The sequence below is a fragment of the Choloepus didactylus genome, chromosome 12 (genome assembly GCF_015220235.1).
Source record: "Choloepus didactylus isolate mChoDid1 chromosome 12, mChoDid1.pri, whole genome shotgun sequence".
Classification (NCBI taxonomy): domain Eukaryota; kingdom Metazoa; phylum Chordata; class Mammalia; order Pilosa; family Megalonychidae; genus Choloepus; species Choloepus didactylus.
In genome coordinates, this window is record NC_051318.1 from 61,555,291 (window position 1) to 61,568,148 (window position 12,858).

The window sequence follows — 12,858 nt, forward strand, 5'->3', positions numbered from 1 at the left end:
AAGGCTATGGTGTATTGCAAAAAAAAAAAAAAATGGACACAATTCTTCCCCTCCCCCCTGTCTCTATTCATGCCCTTTGCAATTTGACTTCTCCCTTAAAGAGAGTTTTTCTCTTCTCTGTGAACATGGGCTGGCCTTGTAAATTTAGACAATAGAATGTGGCAGAGCAATGATGTGCAGTTGTGGGCTTAGACCTCAAGTTGCCTTGTTCTCTTCCTCTCTTTAATTCTTTCTCTCTACCCAGTCCAGCCACCATGTATACTCTGGCCTGTTGGATGTTGAGAGACACATGGCCTAGTTGCTCCTCCGTGCCCCAGGTAACAGCCAACCCACCCGCAGAAGCAGTGCTGCTTAGCTAACTGGTAGCAGATACATGAGCAAACCCAGTCAACCAGAAGGACTGCCAATTGAGCCCAGCCCAAAATGCTGACCCACAAAATCATGCGCTAAGCCACTAAGTTTAGGGGTAGTTGTTTACGCAGCAAAAGCTAACTGATAAAACATGAACCAACAAGTTCTCTTTGTGTTTCACAAAAGACAGCTCTACAAGGTATCTGTGCAAGTTTTGGAATATTCTTGTTAAGACAATTACTGCCAATCTAGCAATTATTAAATGTTCTACAAACCTGTCACTAGGAAGCAAACCTGAAGAGTCTTCCCCTCTCTTTGGTATATCATAGGAATCAACAGGCCTATAATATGGAAAAAAAGAGAATCAAAATATTAGGCTTTAAGGCCTTCCATTGGTTTAAGAAATAGATACTAAAATTATGGTATTCTAGCTTCTCAATGAGAATGTTCTCTAGTTTAAAAACTAAACACAGAGAAGTATTTCAACCAATCACTGCAGAAAACAGACCTACTACTGCCAACAGACTTTTGCAATTCATACACTCATTCATTCACTCATTCTCCAAGTATACACCGAGTGCCTGCTATGTTTCTAGTACTGTTGTAAAGATGGGCTATAGAAGTGAACAAAACAAAGTTACTGGCCTCATACTACTTACATTTTACTGGAGCATGCATGCCAAACAAGCAAATAAATGTATAAGATAAATCAAGGTAAGAGCATACAGAGGAGAAGAAATGTGTATTTTAGACCAGGTATTCTGGAAAGTCTGAGAAGGTAATGTTTGAGCAGACACTTGAAGAAAATGAGTGAGTAAACTTAAAAATGTGGAAAGAAGGCTTCTCCAGGCAGAGGGACCAGTTAGGGCAAAAGTCCAGGGGAAGAATATGTTGGGCATTTTCAAGGACTAGAAAGGAACCTAGTGTGGCTGGAACAGAGTGAGCAAGGGAAAGAGCAGTAGTAAGTGAGGTAGACAAGAAGCCAAGATCTAGCTCATATGAGCCTTGTAGACCAGGCTGAGGACTCTGGATGGTAGTCTACTTGGGATGGGAAGCCAGAGGGAGGGTTTTGAAAACAGAAGTAAAGGTGACACGACCAGCTTTATAAGTTAAAGAGTTGATTTGGGCTACTTGTGTTCTCTTGTGTAGAGCATTGATGGAGAAAACAGGAAGACCAGTTAGGTGCCTTGTGTAGTCAGGAATGCATAGTGAAGCCATGCCAATTTAAAATCACATGTGCCCTAGCGCTGTGGGGACAGACCTTCTATACTGGTATATTTTGACTGAAGTTTCCCTCTCTCTTTCTGCCTGGTGCTTCTGCTCTTCTATATGCTTCTTCTGCTCCTCAACCTCGGTCTGGCGCCACTTCTGCTCCTCAACCTCAGCCTGGCGCCGCTTCTGCTCCTCAACCTCAGCCTGGTGCCGCTTCTGCTCCTGCTCTTCCTGAAATTGTTGCTCCTTCAGTTTTCTCTCATTCTCAAGAATGAGCTGTTCCTGCAGCTTCCTTCTTTGGTCCTCATTAGCTCCTCCCTCCCGCTGCTCCATCCTCTCCTCCTCTCCTGCTCGAGTTCCTTCCTTGTCAGAAGACTTGGACCCTTCACTCCAGGTGGCTTCCCAGGTGGTAACAGCAGGCTCACGTGTCATCAGAGAAATGCTGTTTGAGTTTAGGACCATCAGTTCCTATGTGACCAGTGAAGAAGAGATCCATTTAAATCTCTTTATTTCTGTAATTTTACACAGATACATAAATATTCACTTTTATTTTAGATGGTATCTATTGCAGTTGACCCAGAATTCCACTTGGAACCATATTAAAAGTTTTATCACCAAAAAAGCCACATTTTCATTGATTATAATTATCTAAGGATGTAATAGAGAAACTGGAAGAAAAGTTAAAACACTGAAGCAAACTTCTTACATATCAGGGCTCACTGTACTTTTCAAAGAGCTAGAGGGGTGTACACGTGGCCAAAAGCCAAGTGAAATCTACTATCTTCCTGTTTCTCAGCGATTTTCACCAAGACAAAGAGAAGGAAGAACTCTCAATAAGGCATGCTCTAACACTACCTCATCCAAGTACACGGAATTCTCTCTCTCTGCCTCTTGCTTAGCCCGTTGCCACTCTTCCCGCAGTTTCTCCTGCTCACGTTGATATTTTTCCTACAAGAAAAAATACCATATTAATTATTAATGAATTAATGGTGTCAAACAATTTTACCATTAGCATTTTTGCCACCAATAAACCTTCACCTCAACCTTTAAAGACAGTGATTTTGTTTTCATTTAGCCAATTAGATTTTGGTCCCTAAATGAGAAAATAGGGAAATAAAATAAAATACAAAAGTTGGGAAAGAGTAGTCAGATAGAGCTGAACCCATATCTACCTTTTATGATGGTGGTAATTCATTAAAGTCTCAAGGGAACTGTGGGGGATGGGGAGCAGGTAGGAAAACAATTAGTCTGAGTCAACACTTTATATACCAAGTCCTCACAAATACTATACCTCTCACTTGTAAGAAAGTCCACAAAACTATAATCCTTCATAGTCTAAAAACATCTATTAACATTCATAAATAATGATTTTTAAAGGACTACTCTGGAAGTTTTCAAAACAGAAAAGTGTTTAATATAAAAATGTGCTGGGTATCAAAAGATTTGTTGATTCTGAAATTATTGGCTTTTTATATATTTTTTAAACTTGCTTCTCAATGCTTGTTGACACTGCCCAGGTGAAGTCAATGGAAGAAAGCCTATGTCCTCATCACCCGCACTAGTCCTATTTACCTGCAGTAGACGATCCTGCTCCTTCTGCCACCGCTCCTGCCGTTTTCGCTCCTCCTCTGGATCCCACGCCCAGCGACTTGGGGCACTGATAGTTGGAACTGGAAGCTAACAGTTAGAAGAGAAGTGGTGTAAATGTAGGTGAACGTATTTATCTTCATTAACTCATCTACTGAGCCATTTTTGCATACATAAATTATTCATAGTACAATTTGAGTGTGCTTAAACTTTACCAAAGGGGAAAATGGCTTTATATTTCAAAATAGGTCTTTTCAACTTGGAAGGATTACTATTTGATAAACTCTTATGTAACTTAAAATAATGGTAAGCAATGCTACTTTGCGTTAATTAAGCCTAAACAAGCTCATCTTATTGATTCCAAACTGCAAATGAATACTACTTACATCAGGAACCACAAAATCGGAGCTTCCTGTATTACAGCATGTGGGCAAGGAAGGAAAAAAAAAATACAACATAAGTCTTTGCATTTCTATGAAACAATTCCTTTCAGAAAGGTATATATAGGTAGCTCTATGCCGGTATACTAAGTGACATCAATGTCTCTTCAGTTCCATCTGATTGTTACTCATCTTTCAAACTCACAGTCAGTAAAAAGAAGATAAACCATGAAGAGCAGTGAGATGCCAAAGCTAAAACCTAGCTATAGGTACTAGTTTGTATTTCTGAAGGTGTTTCAGGGTTCTTCCATTCATAAACTGGGTAATATCTCCTATCTGTCCTTAAAAAAAAAAGAATTTCAAATGTTACACCATTTTTAAAACCTGATTTTTTGCTCTCCACTATTCAGTTACAATGTGACAGCTGCAAATCACATGTTTCAGGGTCATCTTGCTGATAAGCTCCTTTTCAAAAATAAGCCACCACAACAAACATGTCCAAGAAATGTTTCCTTTTCCTCTCCTATTATTTGAATCACAAATGTTCAAACTGCATGTGTAAACTTCAGGGCATAGTTTTATTCTTTATATCAGCAGGACATATCTAAACAAAGTACAATGATCATGAAAAAAATAGACAAATTTCAGAAAATTCACTATCATAGAATATTTTAAAAATTTTCCTGAAACCTCAGCTGCCATCAAATAAATTGTTCACCTATATAATTTTTTAAAAGAAAACTGCTTTGAGACTTAGAAAAATATCTTTCCCTAAAATAGCCTCTTGAAGAAAAGTTAGAATAGAGAAAGAAAAGGGATTGTCTGTTCAATAATAAGCAAGGAGAATCAAACCATTTCAATTCAATTACTGTAGAAAAACAGGAGTTTAATAGAAAATATAAATCAAAAACACAAAGGATACTGTGACCAATAGACCTTGCACATGCAAAGCTTGTCAGCCATTTCTGTTTAGAGTCATAAAGAAACATTAATACACCAAAAGAACAGATGATTAACCCAAAATACACAAATTCAGTAAATATCATGTTATAAGAAAAGTTTCTAAATGTTTCAATAATCTTAAAAGAAATAGCAACATTTTAGATAGCAACAGCACACTTTCCTCTGATTGTACAGTTGCATCCCAAATGTTGGCTATTACTTTTAAATTCTTGATAGCAAAACACAGAGCTCGAATTGCATTCTGAGATAAAGTATTAGACAAACGTGAGTGTAGGAACAGCCACATGCACAGCACACCGTGAGGCAGCCCAGCCCAACTACACCAACACAGAGGATCTCAAAATGCACTTGTTTACAGATGCAATCCAAATATATTCATTTTTAATTCACATCTAAGTCAACAGAACAATATTAGCATTCCAAAACCACTATCCCAATAGCAGTAAACAATTCTGCTCTTTATTAAGAGCATTTTCCACCCAAAAAATTGGTCCGAGTTTTTAAAACTTGGCCAATTGTATGTTGGTGTAATCTAATATTATCAATGTGTAGGGAGCAGTAAGGCTTAACTAAAATTCCTCACTTCTTACTGTTACCCAGTGGAAAGAAGTGTGTTTAACAGCGTTTCAGTTGTTAAAAAAGTTAAAAAAAATAATAACAAAACTTTAGAGGTATACAAAGGACACACAAAGACCCATTACCACAGAGGTAGACCCATGAACCATAAGAAAAACCTGATGACCCTGGGGAAAGAATGGAAATGGGTTATGTTGCTTGGTCATAAGGAAAGCCAAATTAAAGAGGCTCAGTACCCAGCACCACAGACCATCAGGAAGAGTGGAGAGTGGGAACAATTCCATGAAAGTGCATGAATTGTTAGCTTTGTGGTTTACCTTGTTCAAAAAATTGTGATCGCCTTTTTAAGTTTTTCAAAGAAATAGGTTCAGATGCTAGTTGAAAAATACAAAAAAAAAAGAAAAAAAAAAAATCAATCAATACCATGCCATTCCTTTTAATCTCTCACCACTGGAAAACTTGACACACCTTTCTAATCTACATCAATATTATTTTTTAAAATGACAAAACTGATAGCCATAGAAGATAGGGATTATTTCAGTGCAAATGTACACACATTTTAGTAGTCTATACCACATTCAAATTAGTACAAGGAACAAATACTTTTATTAACAAATTTTAGCAGATAGCATCATAGTTTCAGCTATGGAAGCCAAAGTACTGTTTTCTGTGCTAGTTCACACAGCTTTAGGGAAACAGAAATCTAAATTTTCTGCTTAGGTTATCTCTACAAAATCTCTTCTGGTACAAGGAAATTGTAACTAAGAGTTTTACAACACTGATGAGTAAGAAAGGAACTGAAAATTAGTGGGAGGAGGGCAACAAAATAAATGATAAGCAAAGAAATAAAAATAAATGCTAAAAATAAAACCTTCTTCTAACTAGGCTATCTTGCCCCAGTTTTCAAGATCTTGTTGCTATTTTCTTTAAATAAAGCAAAATGAGTTCAGCCAAATAAAGAAGAAAAAGAAAGATTGTGGCAAATGACTATTATCCTTCAGGTAAGTGCTATTATAACCTGCTTCCTTATCTAAACAAAACCATCAAACAACAGCTCTGCATATAGTTCCATAATCATTAGTTAGTTTTCTTATCAATAGGCTCTGCCTGTATCACTGGCAGGGCAGATGCAGATGTCTTAGATTTAACATCATGAAAAAAAAATGTCATGTTCACTTTAAAAACTCCTTCAATAAAGAATGCAATATAAAACAGTTAAAATATAATCACTTAGAAATGAAATTTTTAAAATGATCAATAAGGAAAGGGAAATTTACAAACTTGGCTTAACTTTGACAATATATTTGGAACTTGTAATTACAGATTCAAAGTCACCAAACCACTGTGAAAACCAAGCTCCACTCCCGTCAGTCTAGTTCATGGTAAATTTATCTTCTTTGGGTCTCATTTCCTGCCTCAATGTAGAAAATATCTTTCCTACATACTTTGTATGCCCAAGGAATAATATACAGTGTGTGGTATCTAAATTATTTACATACAGACAGAAAAGGGAAAAGAGTGGTAACTCCATAATACAAAATTTTCCTAGATACCGCTGCCTGCTTTTTTTCATTACAAATGGGCACTTTGGCTAACAATTGCCATTGCCATTGGCATTTCCCTATTAACACTAGCTTCCTCAAAGTTTGTCCCTCTGAGAGCAATAAAGAGGAAAAAGGAAACTACATTCATCATTTTGTGTTCAACTTAGAGGTTCCCTCTGCTAGCATGCAACATCAAGAAAGCTGATGGCCTCAGGAACACCAGTCTTTTTTATTTGACTTAGGTACACAGGCACTCAAAGCTCCGGAACATGCTGCCAAAGCTTTGTTTGCAGTTCTTGAGCTATTCAACACTGGAACTGAATGCCCTTCCACCTGGCCGCAATTGTATCTGTATGCTAACCTTTTAGTTTCAACTTGCAATGGATCGATATTTCTTTCACTTACAGACTAATTTTTATAAGAGAAGAACTTGAGTGCTATGCCTTTCCCTATATTATAATTTTAAGTTACAACAGTGATGTTTACCTTCTGATTCAAAAGTATTGCTTTCATCATGAATTCCATTGATTTCTTTGGATTCAGTATTCTGGAAAGAATAAAAATGCTAGTTAACAACAGTCTCTCCAGTTGGACTTAATGCATTTTCCATTAGCGAAAATATCTTCCAACAAGAGTTTTTCAGGATATTAATGCATTCCTTACAGCCTCTCATGTAATAGAAACTTCAAATTTCTTCATCATTCTTTAACATCTGTGGAAGGATTAATGACTAGCTGTGAAGACAAGGGTGGTTTTAAGTTCAACCAGTCATTAATTTTCCAAGAAACATGAAGGGCCAAATAACACAAGCTCATTTGGCTTGCATTTATCATTAAGCAAAAGAGCCATATCTAGGATTATATAATAATTAAGTCTCTCTTACACAATGTAGCAGGGTCCCCTTATTATGGGGAGTGGCTTAGGATGACAACAAAAACAATAACAAGGTATCATATAAATGTGCAGTATTTAATTCAAAGTTCAAATTTAATAGTTAAAATAGCTTAAATTAACACTTCATATCATAGACTATTTTGTATATTATAAGTGTTTTTTAATTAAAGTAACTGAATCTCTCTTAGCCACATATGTAAGTCTATTCACCTACACAAGAATTAAAATGCTTCGTGAGGTTTTAAATTGCATAAAATCCTACATTTACTTTACAAGTAAAGCCTAAAGAAAGTAGACAAAAGTTATAGTTTGTAATTTTGCATAAATACCACTTCCTATTCACAAATGAAAGATGGGCAGAACATTGAAAAATTGGTGAGGAATACCCCCGAAAACGATATTATGGAATCTTTTGATTTTTACCATTATTTAAATCACTGTTTCTCTAATTATTAAGTAATGCCTATGGTTTTCAAAAATAGATTTTACTCTCATTATTATGAATTATATTACTCAATTTTTTATGTTTTTAAAGTAGTGTCAAAATTTTTTCAAACAAAATATGACTCCCATCCCACACACAGTTCCTACAGACCCTTTGCTCTACACAAGAACTCCCCACTTTGCAAAATACTTACAGAATTCTGAAGGCTTTCAGAGAAATCTGTTGTTATTGATAACTTTGAAGACTTGTCTGAGTTGTAAATTCCAGAAGTCGCATCAATCCACTTAGTTTCAGGTGAACCTATAATTTTGGTAGCCATACTGGTGAGATTGAGGGTTTTATGCCGTATAAATGGCAGGGAAGGTTGGTCTTTGCCCCAGTCTGATTGGCACATGGATTTCAAGTAATGAATAAACATAAATGTCAAAGTGGAAAGAACAAAGTTACTGAATGCACAGATACAAAATGTACATTTACAAGACAGACAGACAAATCAGGTAGTGTGTGAAAGAACTGGAAAATTTAGGGCTTTTACCAATAGACCACCTTCCCAAAACACAAGGGTTTTAAATCACATTAATAATGAAAGGACTAGCAAATTTGCCGAGCCATCCCATATACCAGTACTGGGAATTGTATTTATTATATTATAAATTGCTATGTCTGGAGAGGCTTAATGCCCTTCGCCCATCTAGCCTCAACAACTAAGAAACAGTAAAATGGAACGCATATTGAAAGTTCCTTGATAATCAACAACAGGAACATGACCTGCCATGGTCTCTTTTACACTGGTTACATGGAAACTGCAGAGGAAGTTAAATCGTTGTGTAATTCTTAATACTGAACACAGTTATATGACTCCCAAACACAGATACAATTACCACCACAGCCTTCAGTTCATATTTGCATTCAAAGCTGGGTTCAATAAATAAGTCAGTCAATAAATAATGCAGAATTCAGTAAATTTGCTAGTGAAAAGGTTTTAATACAGAATATTCAAGGAGACAGTGTTCAAGATTTGTCACATTACCCCAAAATACCTTCAAGCCAAAAATAATAAATAAGTAAAATGAAAAGAAAAAGTCATTGAAGCAAGCTGTTACAACTGTCTGCCAAAAAACCATTTCCCAACTTAAAAACCCAGACGTGGTGGTAAAACCAACTCACCAGACTTTCCGTAGCGCCTGACATCCATTACTAGGTTTCCAGTTTCTTGAGCTTTTGCCATGGTTTCCTCCCACTCTTTTGTGTCCTTACATGAAAACTTGGTACTGTTAATAGCAATAATTTCATCATCTACCTGTAGCTGAGAAAATTCTGCTGGGCTACCTAAATAATGCAAAGTAAATTGAACAATCAATTAAAACAAAAAAAAAACAAAAAAAAAAACATGATCTGCTGGTCACTGCTTAAATGGCTTCTTAATCTAAACTAACAGTTTCTCACAGTTTTTTTCAGGCTTAGGAGAGTCACTAAATTTCTAAAGTTATGAAATATTTGAGTATCTACAACATACAAAAAAGGCATTTTTATTTTATAGTGTGCACCTTTACTAACATTTAAGAGATAAACTCATCTTTTCAACAAAATTTATTCACCTCCTAAGAAAAAAGGAAAACTTAATTCATTTCTAAATTTAAAACTTGAAATATATAGCACTTTAATTGAGCTTTCAAATTCAAATTTACTCTGGAATAAAGCAGCAAAAAATGCAGCTACTTAAAACTGTTTAACATTATTGTTAAACTAAAATCCTTTATCTAAATAAAGCAGTTTTGAAATTTAAAAGAAATAATCAGTGCCAGTATGCAATTTTACAAAGCTAAAATATGTAAATAAGGAAGTCATCTAAGATACAATAGCTTTCATTTTAATTTTAGGCCTTGTAGTAATATTTTACAGAGCCCCTGGCTTGACTTGGAATAACCCTGAGTGGGAGAGGGGCAATCTTTTGCAAAAGTCGCAAAGCATCCTGAAGACTCCTTGGGCAATGAATGTATTAAAATGCTCACAAACAATCTAATTCATTATACAGCATGTATTTATCTACCACAAAACATGTCTGATCATAGAAAGTTCTTTCTGAATCTTCAATTAAGTAGTTTCTTAGTATTTTCAAATAACAATCCTAAAATTTTAACAAATTCTATCAATGTCACAAAATTAAGACTTCAAATACTTAAAATTAATGAGGCAAGGAGAATAAACAATATGTAATTTGCAACCCCAAATAACAGTGTTTAGGGAGACGAAGCATCTCCCCTCTTTACTGGCACATTTTTCACAGTACTCTCTCTTCCTAAATCTAATCACACCACAGGATATACCAAGGAGAAGAAATTTCTGTGGAGCCAAATCTAAGATTTACCTGGTTCAACTGATGCTACGAGGATCCTGGAAAAATCCCATTTTACTGTAAACCCAAAGTCGAGACTGTTCCCAGGCGACTGGTTTATGCTGATTCTCATATCACTGAACTGATCCTGAAAACAAAACATGAAACGGTGGTATCAGATGTCCCTGGCACCCACATGGAGGAAAGTCTATCCATGGCTGCGTGTAAGGTACACTTGAATTATTTCATGATAAACCAGAAGCGTCATTCTTTTTCTTGGGTTAGATAAAACCTTCATTTATATAAATATCACCATGTTAATTTTTTTGCTACAATGATAAGGGGCATCTTCATGTCAATGAATGTTTTTCTTCTCATTAATATCATAAATATGTTGCTCATTGATAAAGGTTAGGCTTTTGCCCACTAGACAGTTGGGGCTGATCTACAGACCATTTGTCCTTTACCCAGGTATGAAGTGGAATGATTTAATTCATTTCTAAAAATAATGCCACCATACTTTTATAAAACTATCTCCAACATTTAACATATTTAAGTGAATAATTCCAAGTGGTTCACAGACATATAACTCCCCTACCAGTGGTGATCATCAAGGACTGGCACCACCAGCTCGTGGACATCTGAAATTTGCCAAGGCATTTCGCTTGCCCTACTGCCATGTGAGATCAAGGCATGGTGGTCAAGGATAGGCTGCTACACATGCTGACAAACACAGAACTGTGTCATCGTAGGGAGCTACCCCCCTAACGTGAGGCCCACCATGGAGACATTCTGAGCTAAGTGAATATTTCTGAATGTCTGCAATATGACAGAAAAAAAGGGATGAATAAAGAAAGAATTCACAAAGCTTACAGATCTGAACTTCCATGAAGTAACATTAGCCCATAAGCTCAAGAACAATAGCACCTTGGAGGACAGGTGGAACTCTATTTCCATCTCCATCACTATACTGAACAGCAACAAATTCTAAGTTTCATAAGACTTTCTGAAACCATTTTCCAAACCAAATGTTTTAAGTTTTACAGAATACTATGTCTGTGAAAATTTTCATTCCCTTTCATAATTTACAGGGTTTTTTTTAAGGTAAGCAAGATATAAGGATTTTAACATCAATAGAGCAGTGTTTTAATTCTTTGTTCATAATCTAAAGAACTTAGATTTGCCTATTAAAAAAAAAAACTTCCTCCTAAATGTTATTTATTTTCCAGATAAAGACCTTAAAACTCTCTATTTTAATTTGATAGATAAAATAAAACCTAGGGCCAACTGGAAAATTCATAAAACTTTCCGCCCAAGTTTTTCTACCCATAAAACAAGTTTAAAATATGTCACAACATTCTGAGAAAAACTAGGACGCTATATAAGTATTAGAAGGATGGCAAGGAGGCACTGAATAAAGGATAGAGAACTTACTATGTTACATTGATACACCAGAAGTTAAGTGTTATAACACTATTTACATATTCATTCATTTGATTTACATTTATTATGCATCTATTCTGTATAAGACAGTGCTTGGCACTTTTGGAAATCAAGATGAATTGGGCATGGTCCTTGCTCTCAAGGAATAATTATCAACTCTTCAACCAGGAGTATGGGATTTTTTAAAGCATGGGAAGGAAAAGTCTGTGGCTTCTATAGGAAAGTTTTCATCAGAAAACCCTCTCATAAAGCAGTTTAAACATGGGAATCCAGGTGTAGGCAGTCGAAACACTTACTCAATCTGACGAACACCAATCTGAAAAATACAATAAACTCTGCTAAGAATAGGAAAAAAAAATCACTAGTTATTTCCACTCCTTAACCAAAACCACCACACACTTAAATTAGAGATGACTCAGTGAAAATAACTGGTCAGCTGCACCACTCTTACCAAAAGAAAAAACATTGGACTTAAAGTCAATAAAAGTACAAAATCTACTTGCTGTATAAGGACAGAGAGACAAATGAGGGGTTTGATATTCAAGACACTGAGGTTTTTCAGCTTGAAGAATAACAGACAGAATAGAGTTTTTAATAAACAGTCTTAAACTACATAAAGAATACTTTATGAGAAAGGGCAAGTGAACATTGTCCTTTTCTACCAAATAAAGGATAAAAGGGAATGAGCATAAGCCATGGCTGCAAGTGTGTTACAATTGTGTTAGACTGGAAGAATTATCCCATGAGGAGTTACCATTACCTGAGAAATAAAGAAATCTACATTTGAACCTTTTAAATAAAAGGGCAGATACCCAATTTCTGGAATAGTTAGCAGGAAGGACAGCTTCAGACTGCTGTGTTGGTTCGTGGGCTATTAAGAGGCAAAGACAAGAGAATCATGTGGGTACCGGTGTGATTCTGTCAATAACCAGCTGTCACCAGCATGTCACTAAGCCCAGCAGAGCCTTCTCTACACTACAACATTGATTTTCAAGCTTTGGGTTTTTTTTTTTCTCCTGAAACCCTTCTTTCAAATGAAATCTTATGCAGATCCCCAATATGCAGAAAGGATGAAGGTGAAGTGGCTGTGGGTTCCGAGTAAGGATCACCAAGCACCACTGCTTGGCC

The 12,858-nt window shown here is 36.0% G+C and overlaps 1 protein-coding gene across 6 annotated transcripts in view; it reads right to left on the reverse strand.

The window, feature by feature from the left end:
• The window catches only part of LMO7 (LIM domain 7), a 254,282-nt gene that overhangs the window by 13,200 nt on the left and 228,224 nt on the right, over positions 1 to 12,858 (reverse strand). For 4 of the 6 annotated variants that reach the window (XM_037799816.1, XM_037799819.1, XM_037799820.1 and 1 more), the window contains 10 exons: positions 10,321 to 10,435; positions 9,120 to 9,281; positions 8,146 to 8,333; positions 7,100 to 7,160; positions 5,387 to 5,443; positions 3,537 to 3,562; positions 3,136 to 3,240; positions 2,419 to 2,511; positions 1,613 to 2,031; positions 627 to 692 (listed from right to left, as the gene is read on the reverse strand). In XM_037799816.1, the coding sequence (XP_037655744.1) occupies positions 627 to 692; positions 1,613 to 2,031; positions 2,419 to 2,511; positions 3,136 to 3,240; positions 3,537 to 3,562; positions 5,387 to 5,443; positions 7,100 to 7,160; positions 8,146 to 8,333; positions 9,120 to 9,281; positions 10,321 to 10,435 (1,292 nt within the window). The remainder of the gene's footprint in view (positions 1 to 626; positions 693 to 1,612; positions 2,032 to 2,418; positions 2,512 to 3,135; positions 3,241 to 3,536; positions 3,563 to 5,386; positions 5,444 to 7,099; positions 7,161 to 8,145; positions 8,334 to 9,119; positions 9,282 to 10,320; positions 10,436 to 12,858) is intronic. The other 2 variants (XM_037799817.1, XM_037799821.1) reach the window with 1 other exon arrangement.